General features: G+C 36.8%; 1 protein-coding gene across 1 annotated transcript in view; it reads left to right on the forward strand.

The window, feature by feature from the left end:
* The window catches only part of slc9a8 (solute carrier family 9, subfamily A (NHE8, cation proton antiporter 8), member 8), a 34,820-nt gene extending 11,053 nt beyond the window's left edge, over positions 1-23,767 (forward strand). Inside the window, exons 5-16 of the mRNA XM_015379283.1 lie at positions 6,308-6,391; positions 8,783-8,884; positions 9,014-9,048; positions 9,784-9,927; positions 13,358-13,499; positions 13,593-13,698; positions 13,788-13,904; positions 13,994-14,076; positions 14,152-14,263; positions 16,023-16,243; positions 16,895-17,041; positions 22,487-23,767. Of these exons, the coding sequence (XP_015234769.1) occupies positions 6,308-6,391; positions 8,783-8,884; positions 9,014-9,048; positions 9,784-9,927; positions 13,358-13,499; positions 13,593-13,698; positions 13,788-13,904; positions 13,994-14,076; positions 14,152-14,263; positions 16,023-16,243; positions 16,895-17,041; positions 22,487-22,600 (1,407 nt within the window). The 3' untranslated portion in view covers positions 22,601-23,767. The remainder of the gene's footprint in view (positions 1-6,307; positions 6,392-8,782; positions 8,885-9,013; positions 9,049-9,783; positions 9,928-13,357; positions 13,500-13,592; positions 13,699-13,787; positions 13,905-13,993; positions 14,077-14,151; positions 14,264-16,022; positions 16,244-16,894; positions 17,042-22,486) is intronic.
* Positions 23,768-24,400: the final 633 nt, after the last annotated feature.

Genomic DNA, 24,400 nt, shown 5'->3' on the forward strand with positions numbered 1-24,400 from the left:
TACTTGTTGATGGCATTAAGATTATTTCTAAGAGCAGTAAAAGAGCATTAAAAAGCATTAAATAAGAGTTACCCATTCATGCATAAACCCCTGTTGTGTTGGTCTATGTCACAAAAGTCTGTATTTAAAAAGAACTGATCAGAAAAGAGAGATTATAAAACCTTTCCAAGGCATTGTATGTGAGGAAAATATAAAATAATGTTATTAACTTTTCTTTTCAGTAAACTCACAATCTCAATATCATGCATTTCTAACCATTTCTTTAACCGATTCGCCCAGTTTTGCCAAATAGTGGCAAGCAAATGATACATTTTAGAAATATTTAGCTGTTTTTTGGTTGGCCCAAGTCTTTAAGCTATATCTCACCTTCAAAATTAAACAACTGCTGCTAAAGTTGTTGTAAATGCAACAGTCAAAAGATTGTACCAAATTCCCTGTTAATCACAGTTATCAAATTTATTTGAGGATTCATGTTTCCATTATTATTCGTAGCAGTTTTAGCTGCAATTTTTGTTATATTTTTATCATTCCATCACCAAGAGACTGCATCTTCTGTATCAATTTATATCAGTCAGCCTAAATGCAACAAGAACTTAGCATTTAGGCTATTGCGTTTTTATCAGCAGAACTTGTACTGTAAGCTATTTGAATTATCTTGGTGCCGTTTGAAGACCTTTATGCCCAATAAGGCTTTTATTATGGTTTGTTCCTTTGACACTAAAGCTAAATTAATAAAACACTGATATAATTAGATTTGGCTTTCCTGCCAATTGTATTCTGAACCTTACATATAATGCTGGCACTATAATAAATCTGATAAGCAGGAAACCAGATAAACAGACAAACCTCACCATAGTGTTGGCAGCAAACATTCAGCTGCAATCTTCGATTTGCTCACCACTAGGCTCCGACAACTCTTAATGTAATTTTTTGTACACAGAGTGCATACAATACGACATTTTGTTTTGAACAGCTTTCATGACATCTCCATTTCTTAAAGTGCAGCAGTGATCAAGTGTAAACAGTTTGGAAGAAAAAACATGGTGCAAAAAAACCCCATAAGCAATATGAAAGTTCAGAGCATTAAATATATTAGGTGTAACTCTGCAGGATTTTGGTTTGGTGGTGTCAGTGTGATGCAGAGTCTGTGACATTATTTAGAGTTTAGCAGGTAGCTGCCGCATGAGAGAAAATATTTCTTGGTAACTTAATTTTTGACTATCGTTTTATTATTGTAATCATTACGACTAGAGACTCAATCCAACTTGCACAAAAATGTGTGTTTTATTACATTGAGGGAAAACAACAAACTACTAAACATGCACCTGAGCAACAGAATGGAAGTCAAATAAATAGAATGTTCCACACGGACGGCCTCGTCTATCTGCTTTGGTGTGCTGTCAACATTTCCTAATCCTTCATGATCTAAGATGGTTATAATGTCCACCCGGGGTGTGATTCTTTCCTTGCTCATGCTTGATCCAAAGGCCTTTTTGTATTTACACATTTGGCTAAATTCCTCCTCTGACAACATCGGCTCCGGAGCCACCCTACTGGCCCATGTTTACGTCCCTTCAGGTTCTCTCCACAAGCTGACAAATGTTTAATACGGAAGCTTCCTGTTATCGCTATAGCTACACGTAACGTACATGAGTGGATATGGAAGTAAATTCTTGGTGGGGTCTTTCCTTTCAAAGTCAGCAATTTCCTGAGCAAAACACGATTGTGAGAATTACGTTAGAATCTCCTAATAGTGGGGAGAAAAAAAGTCTTCTCATGTTATCAGTTTAAGAATTTAATTCCATTTTCTGTGCCTTGATGACCCCCAACAACCTATTTGCTGAAGATGTCTAACAGTGATACTTATGGTTTGTAACATCTAGTAGCCTTCCTTTCTCTGTGATTAAGTTAAACTTGGGTCCAGGTTTCTAAAACTTATAGTTCCCTCACTGACTGTAAATATGAGCACATAGCTGTTTCCTTTTAAGTGTTTCCTGATTGATAAAGATCAACTAGCGTCTGGTCGACAACAAGTCTAGTTCTCTTGTATCACATCTTGAAGTTTAGATTACTGCTTATAATTTCCCGGACATCATTGAAGCCAAGATTCATGATTAGTATTTGTTGTTTTGGAGATGTTTTTTTTCTTTTTGTTGTTTTAGTAGAAATGTTTTACTAAAAAATATAATATAGTAACCTGCAGCTAAATTAGTTTTCAGTTTTATCTAAAGCAGATAGATTCTATTAGGATAAAAGGATAGTTTAGTTCAAGATGCTTTACCCTTTATACAAATATGTCCATTGTTCATAGAGGGTGCATATATGCAAACACATCCCTCCAACAATCTATCATGGCCCTATATGATTTGGTGGATAAGTGAAAAGGGCACAATATGTCAGCTCTTATTTACATTTCATGGATTACTTGAACATACTTGAATATATTTATGTTGAAAAGGGCCTCATCAGTGACCCATTTTTTATTTCACTGCTGTAGATTATTAGCAAATGTGTTTATTTGTACCATAATATCTTTCGAGCAACCAGAAGATTTGTTGATACGAGTCACACGAGTTCTTGTATTTTATTCTGGACTAGAACCTGAGTAGCTTTATTAAACAAGTGAAAGTTTGACTAACAGAAAAAATTGCAGGTGAGAGACTAAATAGAAAAACAAATTTGCTTAAAACTTCTCAATTGATTGCTGCAAATAGATGACCACTTTTCTTTTGCCAGTTTTAAAGAAAAACCTCCTGACGAGCAGAAACATCCGCCTATGCTCCCTTCTCGTTCTTTTTACTCCTTTCATTTTTCTCTCATCTGCCAATTTCTTTATTTTTCTTTTTCCCCTGTGCTCTGACACAGATTGAGGGAGAAATAGAGCGCTGGTACAAAGTAACCTTCCAGTAGCAATGTATCTCCTAGGCAGAGAACTGACAAAGATAAACAGGTGATTATATTTACACCCCCTGCTAATAATTTTCCATCCGGTTTTATTGTGTTCTACCGTCTGTACCGGGATAAACAGGCTCATCATTTTTCCTCAGTGGCTGCATTGGTGTGTTTTTAGCCCCAAAGGGCAGCAGATACTTTTAATAGATGTCTCCCACGCCACAGTGCAAAAGAGAGAGGGAGTGACACATGGAGACAAGTTTTAATTGTGGTTTCAGGGGCCTTTTTCCCATGTGGTGATGTCACTGGTTGTCAAAGCCAAGCCTCCAGGGACCCTCAACTCTGAACAATGTTCTCTCCTATGGTCCCTTTTTTTTTTTTCCTGATATCTCTCAGCTCACTTTTAACTGCATGTCCTTCATCTTTAGGCATTCATCTTTTTTCAGTAACTTTGAGCTCAGACTCAGCACATCTGAGGAATATACCCACCCTCATGCTTTCTGGGTTTATCCATTTCATCTCCCTTTTCTAGAGTGTGCTTTTCTTTTATCTAATAATATGCAGTATTCAACCCTCTTATTTAATTTACGTTTGAAATCGTTTCAAAAATAGAAATTTGGATTGTGTAAAGAGCATTTGAGTTTAGATTATGTAAATCTAATTCAATTAAATCCAGAGCAATATCAGTTAAAGTAGCTGGTTTATGAAAAAGTAATATGCATCTCATTTAAAAATCTCACTAACTCTAAACATAGTAAGTTATTCTCTATCCTCATATACTAGATGCTGCTAAGATCCAAACCTCCAATGTGTAAACCTGCAGTGAGGATTTGTTAAATATGGCAAAAATTGTTTGCTTTAAAGAGAGAGAATTTAAAAAAAAATCTTAACAAGTTAGGTTTGTAGTTTGCAACAAGCTGTTTAGTGGACATATCAAACGAGCGATTTATTATTATTTTTTCCACCCATAAGCAAGAAAACTTTGTATGACTACCACTAACACTGTGCATCCTCCTAAATTTGATATGCCTAAGGTCAAATATGGCCAAGGCAGCGTGATGCTGTGGGGGTGGTCCTCTTTATCAGGGATGAGGCTTAATGCAGATTATAAGAAAATAGACAGGGCAAAATAGAGGGTAATCCTGGAAGCTAATCCTCCAGTGGTTGCAAATGACCCTGCGGCAGAGCTTTGACCCTAAATGTAAAGCCAGAGCTTTAATGGAACGGTTTAGTTATGGCCTTATCTTTAGAAATAAATCCAATTGAAAATCCAAGGATTGACTAGAAGGTTTTTCCTCGAGGATTCGCTATAACCAGTCTAATGGCATTTAAACAATCGGTCTATTGAAGAATAGGCAGAAATTTCAGTCTGTAGCAGGGAGAGCTGGTAGAGGCATGTCTCAAAGGAGTAGTAACTATTTCTGCTACAAAAGGTGGGTCTGCAAATAAATCCCTCTGGCAGATTGAATAAAAAATGATGAAATATTTTATGAATTTATATATTTTTTTAAAGGCGAACCATGAATCCCTTTTCATCTGCTCCACAATTACTATATTGCACCAAAGAGAGTACAGCCCCCACATTTTTGTTAATGTCTTAGATTGTTTTATGAGGCAACAGGGAGATATCACACTTTGTTACAATATAAAGTAGGCAGTTTAAGTTTTATTGTCCCTTAAAAATAACCCTCCACAGCAGCCTTTACAGCCTAAATCACTATTAAAGGAAATGAAACACCGTTATACAAGCTGTACACTGACTACTTTACGTCATATCAAAGTATTATATCTTTATTGTCATCTGATGAAAAGATATAGTAAAATATTTACAAATGTTAAGACTCTTCTCTCATTTGTGAGAGGCTATCTACTTATCTACTTCCCCCATTTGGTCTCACTTTTATTGTTAATCCTAACAGAGCCAAATCTGATAAAGAATTTTAATATAGAAATATTTAGGTTTTCTTGCTTGTCAAACATATATGTTCAAAACTCAATCTTCTGCGCTTATTTGAGAAGATGTTTTTATGCGTTTGATTCGTCACTCCAGTGGACTTTCCTGTATGTGACAGGGAAACATGTGGACCCATGCATGCAGCAGGAGTGCAGCTGCAGATGTCAAGTTGCAGTTCATGCACGGCGCATCCTCTTCTATGCGTGGTAGTAAGCTGGACTGAAAGGCGGAGCTCTGGCGGAGATAAATGTCAAGTTACGAACATTGAATTTGCCAACCTGGAAGCAATGGTTGGCCTACTTTTCCTGAAATTTGAATACATTATTAGCCGACAAACTGTCAGACCTTATCCTTTTACCTCAGTATACATTCTCTGCTACTGAGTGCTTTAACTGGAAAATAAAGATGTGTTTGAGAGTTTTGTCCAATGTACTCTGATGTTCTACCTCTGTTTCATTCATTAGCCATAATCTGTAAAGCAGTGTTACCTTAATGTATAAATTAGAAAACCTTCAATGCTGCTCTGGTCAGAGTTTTTGCAATATGGCAACGATAAGCCCTTAAACCTTATTTTTAATTTTGATATCAGTTAAAAGATTTTTAAAGGTTTGCTTTAGGATTTTTAGCTTACAAATGAATAAATCTTAGCAGAATTAAAGTGAATCTTCATCTCTACTATTTTAGAAATGCAGAGGCGGTTTTCGTAATGTCCAGCTGCTTATGGGCTTCCTGAGGTTGAGATTCAGGCTCTACCAGCTGTCAAAACTGACTTTCAGGAAACAAAGAGGGATTGTTAAGCAGCTGCAGCGAACACTGACTCGCCATTTTGTCTTCCTCTGATGGAAAACAAAGTCAGTTTCCACCTGATCAAAGAATATTGATAACCGCTACATGCAAAACCTCTTTTGGTTTTTTATCTTACGAGGATGCGTTTTGCACGGAAAGGGCCCTGCTACAGAAAACACGTGCATCACGTGCAGCCAGAGCATATAGCGCATGATGCCAAAGCCTTATCTGGGCGGCAGGCCCGTTTTACTGGGAGTAACAATGATTTCATTATTCTGCAGAAATCACATAGCTAAGGTCACTGGGATACTGTGTGCATGTGTGGGTGGCTGTGTATGTGTTTGTGAATGGATAAAAGACTCAGAGATGGAAAATATGTTTAGAAATTTATAGGCCCTTTGTATTGTTTGTTTTGCTAATGGGGTTGAAGCCATGTGTTGGCGGGCAGGTATCCCCCCCCCCCCCCCCAGTTGCTGATGTGTGTATGTAGTCATTTTGGACTCTGATTTATAAGATAAAAGGGCTGCTAAGAACTACTTAGAGTTTTTCTTTTTCATATTTGCTTGTTTATTAGTTAGATTTGAATGTAACTCATATCTGGATGCCTAAATACTCTTTAAGAAATGTTTGTATTTTTAAATATGTTTCTCCTTTTGCTTTTTTTTTTTCCTGAAGGAGGAAGAAATGTTTCGACCCAACATGTTTTTCCTCTTGATTCTCCCCCCAATAATATTTGAATCTGGATACTCTTTACACAAGGTATGGTGACATATGTGACAATAAGGGTTTGTTTTTGTTTCCAGATTGAACCTCTGCAAACAGAATGTAGCATTATAACACCAAAATGCATAGTTGCACAGGAAAAAGTGGTGACTCTAAGAAAAAAATGAAGGAAACCTGCTGAATGGGCACGTTACTCACAAAGAATGATACGTTAAAAAGCTTTGGGCTGGGCTGCCTTGTGACTAAAAGTCAATACAGTTGGGCGTGCTTAGTTTCTGTGGGTTATTATCTATATTCCCCACCTTATCTGTGTCTCTACTTTAGGAGCCATACGTAGCTCTGATTGCTGTTCTTGAACCATTGCAATCAAACAATGTCCATGTTTATATTTGCAGCACCCACCACACCCCGGGGGGAGATATTAACAATGCAGTGGTGTAATTTCAGACAGATTTAAAAACAATAATTCAGAGGATTTAACATCAAAGATTTAACATCAACGAATAATTTTAACAAAATCCCAAACACTATTCCTGGCAAACTTCCCTTAAAACGACATGTTCTACCTTCTTTGCTTGTACTGTAACTTTTCAATTTTTGAGGATATAGAATCCTTGATCCTAATCTTTTGAATTTCTCATTATTTTCCCTACTATCTAATTATAATATTGACCATGGACAAATGTACGCTTCTGTATGATGAGCATTTTCGGGTAATTACTTTTTAAGCAATAATCTGGTCTAGAACTGGTGGAGGGCAGAGATCACCAAGTTTTACAAAAGGTCTACAGCAAGGATGTTTGTTGTTCATAAGTTCAATCTTAAGATGGTTAGATCTATGGTTTATTTTTCTTTTATATTAATTCAATACCAATAACTTTTGCTGAACATCAGCCAATACAGACCTGATGCAGCGGTCCAGTGAATGAACCGTAAACCTTAAAAAGCCATGTAAGTGAAAGCATCAGGCTTGACATAAACTTGGTTTAAAAAATAAAGGTTACAAATTAACACATAATGAGGTTTGCTTAATATTATTCATCACTAAATAAAGTATAGATTAGCAACACAAAATAAATATCATGCCCATATAAAGTTTAGGGCAAACAAACATTTTGAAATGTAAATAAGGTATAACAGCTGTATAAAACTGTCTGTAGATTGCTGTGTACAATATTAATAAAAATAAATAAAAGACTGGATCAGAATACTAAATCAGCATCATTCATCTGATATTGGATTCAGTTAATTAGTCACTATTAAAGCTGATATACCATATAGGTACTGGATCGATGCACTTCTAGTACAGTCTTTGCACCAACTGACAAAATTATGTGGCTTTAGTTGAAACACCAACACTTTATAAATTACTTTACATGTCTTATCATAAGAAAAAAATTGTTTTTATCCCCGACTTACCGCCCAAACAACATGCTGGCACATTGCAACTAATCACACATTTGTAAAAGTTTGAACTCTGCTCTTCTCTGCAGTTCTATTACTGAACGGTTTGGAGATTTTTTTCTTTTTTAATGTTCGACCTATTTCCCCATCCTAATGCATTTTTGAATGTTGCTTTTCCCATTTTTAAAAAGTTGAAATGTGCTCTATCTCATATTTGTCAATCGATACCCCTTCTCCTTGCAGAGTCTTGGGGAGGTGGTGTCTGTGTCCACTGGTTAAACCCCGGACAGGATGCCAGTCCATCAAAGGGTAACAGGGAGACAGACAGGGCAGAGAGCCATACACATACTGATAATTAAGTTCAGTTTAAAGTAACCAGTTATCTAACATTCATGTTTTTGTGAGAGAAAGCTGGTTTACCTGAGATAGCCCTCCCACCAAGAAAGAATATTTAAAATCTATGCTGAAAGACCCCAGTGCTGACATTCGAACCCGGGACCTTCTTGATCTAAGGCAACAGTGCAGCCAGTGTATAATTAAGAAAACAGGCAGTCATCTAATAATTACTTAGCATTCTTAAAAACTAATGACATTAATAACAGACATTGTAGTTAAATATATTTTTCATAGTCTTCTTTTTTAGGGTGACAGTAAGTGTGGCCTCAGTCATTTTGTGGCTTAAGAAGGTTTTGAAAGGTAGGATTAGCTTTGCCCACCTAAAAGTGATGCTTTAGTCTTAGATTAGATCAAGAAATGTTTTTCTAGCGTGAGAATCCACTACTGCAATACAAAATGTTTAAGGTTTTGGGTGTTAAGGAGCAGCTGAGTGTCACTGCAGGGCTTTAAAGGCACTAGCAATTTCCTGTGTTCAAAGTGATTTATTTTTTGTTCTTTTCATACCTGTACTGCAGCTTTCTTTTTATTTTAATGCTGGCAACATGTTATATAACAGTGCTATTTGACATTGCATACTGTTAATCTTATGAATATTTGATCTGTGTATTTGTGTGTGTGTGTATTTAGGGTAACTTCTTCCAGAACATTGGCTCCATCACTCTCTTTGCTGTAATTGGTACGGCTATATCTGCTTTTATAGTCGGTGGAGGCATCTATTTCCTTGGCCAGGTAAGACATGCAGCTGCCAACATGTCTGATTTTTGAAAAGAATAAAATTAAATAAATGAATAAATAAAACCTATGATGTTTCTTGGTTGGTTTCAGCATGTCTTTGTGTGTTTTCATGTTTTCTGACAGGCTGATGTGATTTATAAGATGACCATGGCTGATAGGTAAGGTTGTTTTTTTTAAATGAATTAAAAAACAGCTATTTGTAAAATAATTTCTACTCCTGTGGGAAACGTGTCACTGCAAACCAGGAATATATGTTGTTATAATGACATTAAATGTCTTTTCATAATGGTGTTTCATAATCTTGTTCCTGACTGAAATTAACTGCCTATGGTAAGATGAAGTCTTTTTTAAACGACCAAGTAAGCAGTCAGATGCGACTAACACAAACACCCTCTGGAAGTCTGGGCTGTTTAATGTTTTTCTTGGTGCTCAGTCAAAGGTGTGTATTCTGGCGCAGTGTTTGCCCTTTCCGCATCCTTGCCAGTAAGGATAGATTTTTTTTAGCCTTCCTGTCTGTATGTTTTTTTGTAGGATTGGTCACAACCTACTCTATGCAGTTGGATGTAATTTGCAGAGTAAATCCAGACATTGACCACAAATGAGCTGATGGATGTGCCAGAACAGCTCTGACACGGTTCCTTCTTTCTGTTTCAGTTTTGCTAGCAATATTTTAACTTTTCTTGTACATCATGAAGCCTAAATTGCAAATATCTTAAAAATCATACCTGCTTTCTGGGTTCAATCCAAAAACAAATGATTTCTTTATCTGTACTCTGGCATTCTTAGAAGTTGCTAAACATGTTTTTGAAACTGTCTGAGCCTACATTTTCTTTTTTCATTGTTATATATCAAGGTGTAACCTCCTCTTTCTTATTCCCATCACTACCTCATAGCTTTGCCTTTGGATCTCTAATCTCAGCCGTGGACCCTGTAGCAACTATAGCCATATTTAATGCTCTCAACGTGGACCCAGTCCTCAACATGCTGGTGTTTGGGGAGAGCATCCTGAACGACGCCGTCTCTATCGTCCTCACCAAGTAAGAGTCTCTCAGTATTCACACAAAACTCTTTTATTTTGCTTTTCCCATCTATATTAATACAGCCATGTTGTCACAGGTTTCTATTACTTAGGTTTGTTTACATCTGCAAAAATTATAAAGAGTAATCTCTGGAACCTTTGAGAAATCAAGATGTGAGTCAACTCAGCTTAATTAAGTGGACTTTTTGGTCCTGTCTTGTTCAGTCATTACAAATTGCAGTTTATCCACCCGTCTGTGAAACTTTCAAAAACATCTACACGATCAACATCTTTCTTGTAGCAGACACCTGCCTAGCTGGGTACAGATTACAAGCTGGAGCTGCAGGGGTAATTGTCGCCTGTTTTTCACTAAAACAGTGCCTTTTATAACTGTGAGTTATATTAGTGAATTGGCCAAAGACTGATTATTAGTTTTAAAGCTGCTTGCAGCCAATACCTGTAACCTGCCTATGATATCATGTATCCTTACTTGTTTGCCACACCCCATGTTTAGATGGAGGCCAATGTGTTGGTGGGTTTGTAGTTTCACTCTGATCTGTAAAATGTTCAAAGCCTGGATACCTGACCTAGTGACACACACCCTGGCTTGACTAGTGAGTCACTTTATTTAGGTTATTGTGTTTGTTTAGTCAAGGTCTCTACCAAACCTCTAGCAAACAGATATATTCATACAGAGGTTAGATTGCTTACGGTTTATTCTTTTATGTGGGCCAAAAAGAGACTAGGCTAAAAGCAAACTAATCAAGATGCGGCCGCCCAGATAATTGGACAGGGTGTTTTAGCAAAAACTAATAAAAAAAACAGCCAAATAAATCCTTAGTAATTTGAAAGGAGCTACAGAGATCATTTAGCAGAATCTGTTGATTTTCACTGTCAAAATCAGTCCTTCAGCACAAGCAGTGCAGGGATAAAAGTACTAAACATAATCTATTATCAAAAACTAACACTGCACTTTACCTTCAGTATGACATCAACACAGTGAAATACGGTTTTGGCAGCATCATGCAGTTGGAAGGATTATTCTCTTACATTGACTAGAAAGCTGGTGAGAGTTTATGGGAATATGGCTGCAGGTAAAAATGGGGCAATCCCTGAGGATTTAGAAGAGTTTGTCCTTTAGAAAAAAAAGCCATTAGTCATAGAGCCAGGACTGCAATGGAAAGGCTTATGTAAAGGCATATTGAGATGCCCGAATGACCCAGTCCAAGCCCAGTCCCATATCAGTTTAGAAGATAGAGGTGTTACAGACACTTAACAAAGAAAGAACAGACTTTTCAGCTTTATATATTTAAAGAAAATATTTGATTTACTCAAGGCTCTAGGAGAGGGTTAACCCTATAATAATTAATGTAGCATACATGGTTCAGGTTACAGACGTCACTCCTGTCATTCACTTTAAATGAGGTTACATCTTGCTTTCGGGAACTTGCTTAGGTGTCGGTTGCTTTGTTTTACGTCATGCTGCTGTTATTTAGAAACGGCAACATTTCAAGTGACTATGAATCAAAACCACATAGCTGAAGGAGTGAATTATTAACATGATTGTTCTTTTTTTTTTTGCGTATGTGAGCAAACTCTTATGGGGGTAAGTTTAATTACCGTACTGTACCTTGGTCAAAACAGTAACATCCTTGTACATCCTGATAAGATTAATTTAACAGTCATCACCTGAGAAGCCCTTTCTGGATGGCCTGCAGCAGGAAGTACTTTAAGGTCAACTGTTTATTTAAAATCAACCTGCCGTTTACCTGATACTGTGTTTTGTTCTAATCTAATATCTTGTATTTGCTTGGATCCAGTGAACGCAAACATACCGTAGGTTGTCCAGGTTTTCTTGTTGACCTTGTTAACCCCATCTGGTTCTTTAGGATTACATATTAAACTGTTACAGGAAGAAATGATAGAAGAAGGAACTGTGGCTTAGATTATCTTCTCTTCTAAAAACAAAAGATTAAGCTAATTAAAATTCCCTGACACAGCCCTACTTTGACTCAACCACATTGTCACCAGCACAAAGTTCATTTGCTTTAATGTTCAAAAGAGTATCTGTGACTCACATAGATTCAGTTTTCCATTGCTTTTCTATTTGTTTATTTTCTATTTAGCTTTCAAAAGATATTTAGAGATAAAGTGATTTGCATACCCGTGTAACAAGTTTTCTCTGTTTAGAGGTCCTACTCAGAGCACTCAGACTGTTTAGACTTTATCAGTAAACACTGAGCCATGGAGAGAAACTCGTCAGACGAGTTTCATAGAAACCAAGAATTTACAATTTGCAGGCATCGTCACTCTGTCCTTGGATTTCATGCTCCTTTAATAACTGCCAGATCTCACAGTTGATTAATGATAGGAATTGATCTAAAGAGTGAGTAAGGGTGCCCCTTTAGAGTAAATGAAAGCATTAATAATAGATGGGCTGAACAGACCTGGTAGTTTGTTTGCTACTAACACCTTACTGGGTGGCTTTTCTTAGAAAGCTACTTTACAGTCAAACAAGCTGGTCTACAGCAGCTGGGCAGCGGATCTCATTACCCGGAAACTTGATAGTAAATATTACAAAGGACTTATTAATTCAAAGGCGTCATATTTCTGTTTGTTTGATTAAGTATGGTTAGATTTGAACCAACCAATAATGTATATCAATCGTTACCATAAAAAAAATCTAGGATAATTTGTGTTGGAATAAAAAAAAAAAAAAAAAACTGTAGTTTTAATTTTTTTATTTTTAGGATTAACACTTTTAAAATAGATATAAAGCTTTACATTATATAATCTTTTTTTCTTTCTTTTATTATCCCGAGTTAGTTTAAAATGTGGTTTTAGTGACTCAGAGGTTCCTGTTATCTTGTTATCAATAGTTGTTCAGGCCTCTTTTAATCTTCTCCAGTACAACCAATTTATTTGAACTGTCCTTTGAAATGAATGAACTAGAAATAGAAAAGGGCTAAGAAGAAGTCGAAGGCAGCTAGTATGGGGAAGATTTAAAAAATGTTAGTTTTATATAGATATGAAAAATATCCAGCTAAACCAGAATCTTTGAGACACTGCTTGGTTTTTCGGTGTCCAGTTTCCTACTAAATAGATTTTCCATATTTTAGGACTTTCTTGGAAGTACAATTTAACACATGGGAGAAAATGTAGGCCCATTTTTAATGTAGTGCTGATGTATAAAGATAAAAATTGTGGCTCAGATAGAATTCAGGTTTATTTGATTATTTTCCACTTCATGAAATGAATGAAAGGGTTATGTGAAATAATCCTTTTTTGTTTAGCCAATATAATTGGATTACAAGCATTTTAATCCGCTCATCACTTTTCCCCTCAGCCTTTGTGGTGGAATTTTACTGCCCTCTACTGTCAGACTAAGGCATTGCAAGACTAAGTGTAAATTTTGTCACCATCAATGCTTCTCCTTTTCTGTCTTTCAGCACAGCAGAGGGCTTTTTTTCCAGCTCTGATAACTCCATGGTAACAGGCTGGGAGACATTTATTCAAGCGCTGGGGTATTTCCTCAAAATGTTTTTCGGTTCCGCTGCTCTGGGAACGCTGACTGGACTCATTTCAGCTCTTGTATCCTGAATGATAAACTGAGTGTTACTCTTTGCTTTGGGTGCACACCTGTTTTCCCTATTGTAGTTTTAAATTCCTTAACTCGGCTGCTAGTTTCTAAAACATTTTGACCTGAGGAAGACGCCATCGCTGGAGTTTGGTATGATGATCATCTTTGCATATATTCCCTATGGCCTGGCAGAGGGAATCAAACTATCTGGTGGGTGCAGATATGAAAAGTCATCCCGCTTATATAAGCAGCTGCAAGAATTCAGTTATTCTTCATTTTTTGCCTCCTCCCCCCACCAGGAATAATGTCTATCCTGTTTGCTGGGATTGTTATGTCTCACTACACACATCACAACCTTTCCCCGATCACACAAATCCTCATGCAGCAGACTCTGCGCACAGTTGCCTTTATGTGTGGTGAGTAATTTCCTGCTTAGCTTCCTAGATGTGCCCTTTTTTTTCTTCATTTGACATTTTCTCTGACTATTTTTAACTTCTCTCCTCAGAGACGTGTGTGTTTGCTTTTCTTGGCCTCTCCATCTTCAGCTTCCCACATAAATTTGAAATATCCTTTGTCATCTGGTGCATTGTAAGTCACAGAGGTCTGCATACAATTAAGCTGTGAGTTTAAGTGGATTGAAAGTGGCTGCGTTTCTCTTTATAGTTCCTGGTACTTCTCGGTCGAGCGATCAACATCTTTCCTTTGTCGTTCTTGCTGAACTTCTTCAGAGACCACAAGATCACACCGAAAATGATGTTCATCATGTGGTTTAGTGGTGAGATGATGCTGTAACTTTGTTGTATGATGTATATGAACGTTTGTGGACAAACACATGTAAAGTTCCTTTTCTTCTGAAATCAAGTAAACAGTTTCAATCTGGTTTATGAATCTGGAAAGCAAGTAGTTATCATATTTGTTTTTATAAAGAAATGGGAAAAACAAAACTTAAAAAATATGTAAACAAACAATTCTAAGAATGAATATTTAGTAAATATTTACTGCTGTTAAAGAAAAAAAAAATCTGTCACAGATTAGAGAAAAACAAAGTCAACATGATGAGTTCAGTCCCAGTCTAATACCACATTAAAACTCATAAAGATCATTGTCATGCATGTTCTGTCTAATTAACTACTATAAAAGGCCAGTCAATAATATATTTTTTTAAGTATTACCTTGCCTTATATTACTATATTTGATTTGACCTCAGCTCACCTAACAAATGCTTTTAGGACAGCTGACATTTTGGGAAGCCTAGTGGCGGCCTAGTGGTTAGGGCATAGAGCTGGAATCCTGAGGTTCTGAGTTCGAGTCCCACTCCCACAGCCTGCACTCTGGCTCTCTGAGCAAAGACCCTTAACCCCACACTGTTCCCCGGGCGCCCCATGATGGCAGCCACTGCTCCCAGAGGAGATGGGTTAAATGTTGAGATAAATTTATCCAATGTGAGATTAATAAAGTAAAATTATTATTATTATTGTAGTTATTCAATTCAATGTAAAAATAGTTTATTAGTCCCAAAGGGAAATTAAATTAAAACACACTTTACTGCAGTTCAGCTAATATATAATGCTCTAACACAGGAATGGAGTAAGTTAAGACATATATTATATTGTTTTGCAATAAACAGTGTGACATGGGCTTCCCTGTATCACTTGAATATATTTCACTCAACATATACAGCTCCAGTCGTCATTTAGGTCGTTTATTGCTGTTGCTAACAGAGTTTTCCACCACAGCTGATTGTTCTAAACTAACGCAGGCATGCTTGATCTGTGTTTTGAAGCGACTCATCAATTATTTTGGTCTTTAAAGTGTTTCCATTGGATTCCATCTAAACTGGATCTCCTTATTGGCTCTGAACGTCAGAAAAAGTAACCAGTGTTCTAGCCAGACTGTGCTGCCATCGTCCACAGGGATGGCCATCTGAGCCCAGGTCACATGGCAGAGACATGGATGTGGATGCTTTCAGTAACCAGTCCCTCTGGCTATTTTTACAATTCAGAGTCCGAGTATCTGAATTAATCGTCTTGTACTTGTATCTCTGTCATCCAACATTATGTTGTTTGGCCGTGCTTTTTGTTGGTCAAACTCAGTATTTGTTGGAATCAGCTCTGAAGGTTGGATGTTGCAGCTAAGTCTGTGTCAGCACAGCAGCTTTGCTGTTTCATGTTATTATTATCTGGAGGTGCATTGGATTGTGAGTCTTTGTATGTGGGAATTAGTTCGTTTGATGAATTTAAGAACTTAACCATGTTGCAAACAATAACTGCTGATGAAGCCTTTTTTTATGTGTAAAATAAATAATGCAGGTAATGACCTGTATTTACTGGTTTTATTTCAATTTATGATTAAAAATCTTAAAATGTAGAAATAAAAAATCTGTAATTATATTGATTGTTTAGTGATTCATAGTAACTTTTCTCCAGCTTCTTTAGTTTAAACCAGAAGGATACAGATTTAAGACTGAAGAAAATGTTCCAGATAATCTAGTTTGGCAGCATTTTGATTAAATCTTCTTGTGTTTCTTTTGTTAGGGCTGCGAGGCGCCATCCCTTATGCTTTGAGTCTTCATTTGGGCTTGGAACCCATTGAGAAGCGCCAGCTAATCGGTACCACTACCATTATTATTGTGCTGTTTACCATCCTCTTCCTTGGGGGCGGGACAATGCCGCTCATCCGCATTATGGACATTGAGGAGAGCCAGTCACGCCGCAAAAACAAGAAGGATGTCAATCTCAGCAAGACGCAGAAAATGGTAAAGAAATCAAAGCAGCACTGTGGTTTAACGTTTGCCTTCTTAGTCGATTCTAGCTGTGCCAAACTCTCATCTGCAGTCAGGCCCTTTCTGCTTGAAACCGAGTGGGAAACATCAAAGAGGCTGATTGTGGCTTTGTGAGAAGGACACTGAGTCAGCAGGGAACAAAGCTCTCTCCCCACATAGACGCACTCCCTGGCATCAATACAGTTTTCCCAGAAACCAGAAGACAAGCTTTTGTGTTTAATATTTCAGTTTGCTCTGTTGGCTCCAACTCTAGATAATGGATCATTTATTTGATGTACTGTCTACTGTTGGGGGTCACTGTCAGCTTTCGGTAGTCTCTGCCTTACTTATATCTCTACTGTTTGCAAAGCCAAGAATTCCCCCTGTGGTATCAGCTTCCAGATAAAAGAAATTCTCATTTTCCCTCATTACCCCTACACTGTGCTTAAATCAGATGTTGGTCCCTAATCTTTGTCTGCGTGCGTCTCTCTGTGACATTGACCTTATACATTTTTAACCTTAACTCTATTTCCAGCTCACTCTCATGCTTTGCTTCTCATTCCAGCCTTATTTACAGGGTCAGTCCCATTTTTCTTTCTTCCATATGCCCAACTACCTTCTTTCTCTTTGGCTTTTTTTCTCAAGGGTAACACCATAGATACAGAGCACCTTTCAGAACTGACAGAGGAGGAATATGAGGCTCAGATCTACCAGAGACAAGATCTGAAGGGCTTCATGTGGCTCGATGCAAAGTATCTTAACCCCTTCTTCACTCGCAGATTAACACAAGAGGTAAGAAAACTAAAGGATCATTATGTTCAGTATTTATTTTTTTCCTTAAGAAGTGACAGCCATTGTTTTACCACATGCAGTGATGCTCATCTGGCTGCTTGGCTTAACGTAATGTACGTTTTAAGGCTCTTCTGGTGTACATGTACAAATAGGACTTATTTAAATAAAATATTTTGAAAATGGGGTTAATAATTGTTGACAGTTGTGGGTTAAATTTTAGCTTCTTCCTGCCGCATTTGATGTTCTGCTAGCCAATGCACTTAACGACACCCACACATCTTCACATCCATGTATGAATGCATGCTCATTTGCGAGTGCAAATGGATGAATTCGCACTCTGGTGTCAATTGCCTTGAGTGGTTGGTATGAGAAAAAAAAAAAAAAAACACAACATAAATTCACTTTGTTTTATGTTTAGCATATTGTCAGAACACTTAGCTACATTTATTTTCTCCTTTTATCACCTTTTTTGACATAATTATTATTTCATTATTATACATACAGCCATAAATTGCATTGTATTGTTGTACAGATTGTCTTCTCTTGACGAGGGGTCTTCTGTCTCAGACTGAGGTCCGGCGTCCTGCACCTTAAGTGCTTCTGCTTCCACACACCTAAATCAAATGACTGAATTACCTCCTCAATATAAAAGTCAAACTCTCTAAAGTTCTGTTAAAGACTGTTTGACTGTTGTTTAAAGGCAAAAATGAATCTAAAAGTTGCTCAACAGCAGCCCTTGAGGAATGGAGCTCAACTCATGTTCAAAAGAATCAGATTTTCATGTTACCACTGTGTAAGATGTAGTTTGTGTTCACAAAGGAAGAGGTTATGTAATGCATATTCGCCTGTGAGTGTGATGCACAGAATTGGCATCAAAACTTATCAAAGCATCAGTTAATCAAAGAAGCACCTAGGCATTAAAAATGCATGTACATCACACAGAGTTGGACAGCTTGCCTCTATGCAGTTGCTAAACATGGGCGCCACAAATTGCATGACTACAAGGTTCATTATTCCTCTGCTTTATCGTTTTAAAATAACCTTCTTGATTCTTTTAATAATGTCTCTGCATACAGTATGTACTGAGATACAGAAAAAGACACTTGGAGGTAACAGTTGGTTTAGTATAGGAAGCTCATATCATCATAGGACTTTAGTAAGCTAATAAGGTTAAATTAGTCATTTATTGTAGCATTATTCCAGAAGACTGAAACATCGAATCCCAAAGCCTCGTAGCATTAATAGCATTAGTGTAATAATCCGCCTAAAGCAGGATCTGACTGCTAAGGACCTCCACCCTTTGGGTATTCCTTTTCGTGCTTTTCTCTAAGAGATGCACACTGACATGTCTTGTTTCTCACAGCTTTTACTGCTTTAGGGTAAAATTTGCATTGATTCCATGTTGCCTTAAAAAGTAATCAGATAAAATTCTATTTATTGCAAAGTTAATGAAATTGAACTTTATCTCAAAAACCTCATTTGCACTGATGGTTAACCCTGCCAGCATAACTTTAAAAACCTAATCAATAGCTTAGGGAAAGCATTAATGAGCAGTGTTTATCTTGAAAGCACATTCTCGATTAACATTTTTCAAATTATTTGAGCTTAAATGTCATTTAGTTTGAATCACAGTTTTATTGTGTGATTCGTTTTAGTTTAGTCTTAATTCACAAAATATTTGTATAAGTAAGAAAATTGAATTTGCAGAGAATTATGTTGCCTAGAATCCACGACATATCCAACATCTGGGGCTTTTGTATCAAGAGGAAAGTCATTTCTTCATGCGGGGTTGAATAATTGTAATCAGACTGCAATTAAATTAATACTTAGTGGAGCAGTGACATATTGACTTTTATTTTAGTTATTTTAGATTGAGTGTTACAGGTTCTCCCATCTTCTAAAAATTATGTTTTCAAGCAAAAAGAAATGACCAGCTGCCAAAAAAGAAATTACAAGCTACCGTTAATTCTCAACCATTTAATATTGCTCCATTAATAATTATAACCATTCATTGTAATCTTCTTCATGGTATATTGGCAAAATGTACTCAGGTTTTAAGTATGTTCTGATATTTATTATTAATTTATTATTATTTATTATTATTATTTATTTATTATTAAGTCCTCAAGGGCAGTGTCCTAAACTTTTAGGCTTGTCCTACACACCTGAATCATATGATTAAAGTGCCTTACGTATGCACTTAAGCATTAATTCAGCTCAATTCAGTTTATCTATATAGTACCAAATAACAACCCATATCATGTAACCATGTCAGCACTTTACATAGACAGTTCAAATAGATCATACAGCCAGATTAGTTAGAAGTTTTCAAAGGAAAACTATCTGATTGCATCGAAAGACTTTGCAGGACACGCTCCTCTTTGATAAGCATACGACAGTAGATATTTTCTTGCCTTTTGTTGCTGACTCTACAGCAATCCCTCACAACAAGCATGCATGCAGTGACAGTGGAGGAAAAATCTTTTAATAGGAAGAAACCTTCTGCCAATGTTGACTCGGAGTTCAAAGAGAGAGAAGAAGACAAACTAATGGGACATAGAAGAACTGATCCATAAATACTTTCTATGTTAGCAAAGGTAACGAGAAACTGGCTCCACAGGTGGCTCTGTCTAGGAAAGAAACGGTTAAACCAGACAAGCTCTGAGGCAGTTTTCGAGAGACTGCATACATTTAGTCCCAGTAAAAGCTGAGCCCATAGCTATGTTTAAGAGAAACAGGATTAAACACAGAAAAACAAGTCTAACTATTATGGAAGGTGTTGATGGCAGCAGCACAGCTGATATTTCTCTCCAGGATGGTATCACAGCCAAACGGCAAAAGACCAGATAACAAAAAGCAGAGAGAGCATAAAGTTAGGGGCTGAACTAAAAAAATACTTCAGGTACAGAATGAAACAGAATGATGAAAAGTGGTCCCTATGTCCTCCAGCAGCCTAAGCCTATAGCAGCATTACTCTAGAGCAGGCATCCCCAAAGTCGGTGCTGGAAGGCCGCTGTCCTGCAGGTTTTAGAGGTTTCCCTGCTCCAACACAGCTGATTAACATTGATAGCTGATTAACAGGCTTTAGCTGAACTGCAATAATCAAAATCAGTTGTGCTAAAGCAGGGAAACTTCTTAAACCTGCAGGACAGCGGCCCTGCAGGACAGCGGCCCTCCAGGACCGACTTTGGGGATGTCTGCTCTAGAGAAAGGTCAGGATAACCTGAGCAAAGCTAGCAATTACACTTAGAAACTCTAGAAATCTAGTCCAAGATACAGTTAAATGCTGCTTCCACCTTCAGCATTGGCATGATCATCAGATAATAAGTCTGAAAACTGATCTAAAAATTGATATAAAGGTCCCAGTAATAAGAATTAATGAGCTAATTTTTGAATCAATTTTTTTCGAGCAAACGCAAAGCTTAAAGTTGCAGGATATTGTCCTCTGACGACTTGAGTTTGAGACTGTTTGCAGTTTATTGTTATCACAGCAAACCCTTTTTTTCATAACTATATCTAAATAACTATTATCAACCTAATGAAAACCCTTCCATAGTAAATGGAAGTCTTTGAAGACAAACTTGGCAGTTGACTGGAGCAGAAAAGCCTCTTTTTCAATGAAATTAGAATAATAGTTGCCCACAAAAGAGAAGTGGTGCTTTTAAAGAAGTGTGCATGCTATTGTATTGTTGCTAAATATTCTGAGGACGGTTTCAAATGCTGTGAAGAATGCTTTTGAGTTTACAATAAAGTACAGCTTGAGCCATTAAGAATCTACCTTTCTGAAAAAAAAAAAAACAAAAAAAAAAACATCTAAATAGATTTGAACAAAGCTCAAGGAATGCAGAGGACTGGGGTAAAGGTATTTGCCCCGATGCAGATTTCATAAGATTAACATCATTTGGGAGAAGAAAACAGGAATACTGTAAGGACACCAGTCATGTTTGTAGTTTAAATTTCATCCAAAGGAGTGAGCTCTCTCACAGCATTACCCTAAAATGACTCTGCTATCAATAATAAAGGATGAACTGAAACATCCTCGATGAGCATCTTGCCAGCTGTGCAAGAGAAATTTTGAAATGTGCAACTTACTCTAGCATTGAACAACATAGAGTAAAAAAATTAATAACTCATCGGATTAGGATTTAATTGGGTGGTTAATCCCTAAATAACACTGTGACAACCTTGGAGGAATGAACAGAAAAGAAAGTTTTGCTCTACCTACCTACATTTCAAAATCAAAGTCTTTAAAATATATAATTATTTAACTTTGATATAGCACAAATAAGTGTCGCCATGAACCTCTAAAGTTTGTATTAAAACCCAGAAATTTTATTTTCTTTGCTTCCGACTACAACTGTGAGGAGTAAAGTTAACGAGATGACTTAATTTAGGCATATTTTTATACTTATAAAGCACATAGATCTTTTAAAGGGTAATCTGTTTTGCTTTCTTCTTAATAAACTTTTCATTGAAGCTTCGTAAAACAGAAGAAACTAAATGCTGAGTCACATTTGGTCTTGTGGGGGTACATGCTTGTGGTTTCGTCCTCCCATCGGCTGTCTATGTGGGATTTTATCAGTGGACAGGTGACAGTCAGTCTCCCTGATAACACCGGCACACAACTTAGAAGAAAATGTGCTGAACTGAAGATAGAGCTTGGTTTTCTTGAGCAAAGGTCTCCTTGTTGACCTAGTTTAAAGCAGCAAAAAGGGATGCTATATAACTAACCTAAAAGTTTCAGAAAAAGGGAAACTAACCAGTTTGTCAGAAGCTGACCTTCTTTGATATTTCGCTCCATTAATCCCAGACCATCTCATTGCGGCTAGCTTTATTTTCCTAACCACTTTGCAGTTGAAATGGCTCAACACTATTATCTGTTAAAGAATTAATGACCCACAATGTTATATTATTTCTAAGAACCACCATTGTGTTATTCTTCGTAGTTCATAATTGGATTAGTATAAGAATACATTAGCATCATCTCAAATGGCAAAATTCTAGGAAAAGGACAATCATTGCAATGACTTCTAAGTCAGTATGATGCAATACATAAGTTGCTATTATGAACTCTCTTAAAGCCTGTATTTTGTTTTTTCTTTTTAGTTTAATTTTAATTTGCCAAGGTCCCATTTTCATTCTTTTAATGTCTTCCAGGCCATCTTGATTGTAAAGGTTATTACTTGCAGGTTTAATCACGCTTTGCTGAAGAATTGCTAAATGGAACATTTTCTTCCAACAATAAAAAGATTCTTAACCTCAGGAGGGATCATTTGCCCTTTTCTAAATGTGAATGTTTCTGTTTTTCTTCATATAAACTCTCTGCCTTCAATTCAACAATTCTAAAGTTTCATAAAGTATTGGTAGCTATTAAAGCCATGTTGTTTTTGACAATTCCTCTGTATAGAAATGTTTACAATCTCCTTCTCTCCTTGCATTTCACAGGACTTGTTACATGGGAGGATCCAGATGAAGACACTGACTAATAAGTGGTACGAAGAAGTCCGCCAGGGACCCTCAGGGTCTGAAGATGACTGCGATGAAGCAGAACTTCTGTAAAAAAAATGTGTTTTCTGAAAAAAGGGGGCAGATTTGATCTGTCCAGGGCTGTGAATGTATCCATTGGTGAAGAAGAGCCATACTTTCACTGTTGCTTATAGTCAGCTCTCTCTCCACCTGCTACCAGAAGTAGGTGAACCATCTTGGTCAGTGCTTGTGGAGGTTTGTTTTTCAGCATCGGAAATGTGAGGAATCACTTTCTAAACAAATGTGGAAAAACTGTAACACTGGGTTAAAAAAAAGAAAATGTATTATCTTGTTAGTTTGTTACAATACTGACTATTTTGTCTCTGTGGGCTGAATTTTGTGTATAATAAGCACACAGGGACATTTCCTGTCGTTCTTATTTTTATGAAGTTTTGTCCAAAGGGAAAACAGCGTAGTTGGGGGTGAATCTTTATGTTAATCAACACTGCTGCACCTCCTCCCACTGTGTATTTGAATTTAGCCCCTCTTTATCAATATTTGGTTGAATTCCACTTAAAGTAAAAGTTTCACTTGGGATCGGAAAGGAGAAGGGGGAAAAAAAAAAAAAGTCTTGCTCCAAGCAAGATTTCAGAAATTGAATTTTTAATAAGCTACGTGTTTCCATACCTTCTTGTTTCCCATCATTTAATTCTCTCTGTGCCTCTTCATTTGTATGCTTTAGTGCGTCAGAGTTAATTTATTTTAAAAACACATAGGTAAACATATGCCATGAAGCTGAAATGATGAATGAGCCAACCCCTCCAGCAACAAGGCAGCTGAGATAAATTCAGAAGAGGGTTAAAACAAGTGGGACATGTCAAGGAAAACGAATCATTTTAATTAGAAAGCTTAGTTATGGGAGCATGATTATGCCCCAGAAAATTCTGAATTACTTTCATTTCTGAGTACGATACCTGAACTCATTTTCTGGTGGTTTCTCTAAATCTACACTGTATGGAGCCACTTTTGAGAGTTTCTCATGCGTTTTGCATACAGATGTGTATGAAGGAATGTGGGGTTGATGTTAGTGGTTTAATGTTCGTTTGCTGCTCTTTATTTATTTATCAGAGGTTGATCTAATTTTTGTTGGATTTTGTACAAATTCTGTGATCATCACAGGATTACTGGAAAAGAGATAATCTATAATAAATCAGATCTTATATGCACTAAATTTTGTGCCGTTATCTCTTTCTTTGCTAATAGAACATAATGAACATAATGAAACTCATACATTCACTGATTTCAAAAAAACAAAATTTAATTATGGTCTATTTGTTAAGAATATCAGTTTCTTAGTAATTACCACACAAGAAAATAGAAAAACAAACAAAAAAAAATTAGAAATTTCTGCCCCTCTGAAAAGTTTCTTGTGGCAAAAATACTACGTCTGCAAATAAATAGACAATTTTCTGTCTTAGTGTCCTTCAGCAGGTTATAGGTTCTACAGACCTCCAAACATCTAGTTGCAATAATAACGGGTGAGGAAATAACAGCCTTTTTCATATAGAACCACAAGAACTTCCTGGTCTCACCTTCACATTCAATTAATCACAGCACTCCTGTTACAGACGTCAAACAGAGCTGCAAACAGAAGGTCACATATACTGAAGATAAAAGTCAGGGAGAACTGTTATGCATAATCATGTCATATAATCTCCCAAAAAATTGTATCACTTCTAAAACAGTGCATAATGTCTCATTCATTCAATACATCACCGCTTTATTCTACATGTATATTCACCCCTCTGAATTCTCTCATTTTTACTCGTGCGATTTTTGTCTGAATGGCTCCATCATTAGGGTGGGGCGATGTGGCAGTCAGCCTTTGATTCT

Source organism: Cyprinodon variegatus, unplaced genomic scaffold (genome assembly GCF_000732505.1).
Source record: "Cyprinodon variegatus isolate N-32 unplaced genomic scaffold, C_variegatus-1.0 Scaffold188, whole genome shotgun sequence".
NCBI lineage: Eukaryota > Metazoa > Chordata > Actinopteri > Cyprinodontiformes > Cyprinodontidae > Cyprinodon > Cyprinodon variegatus.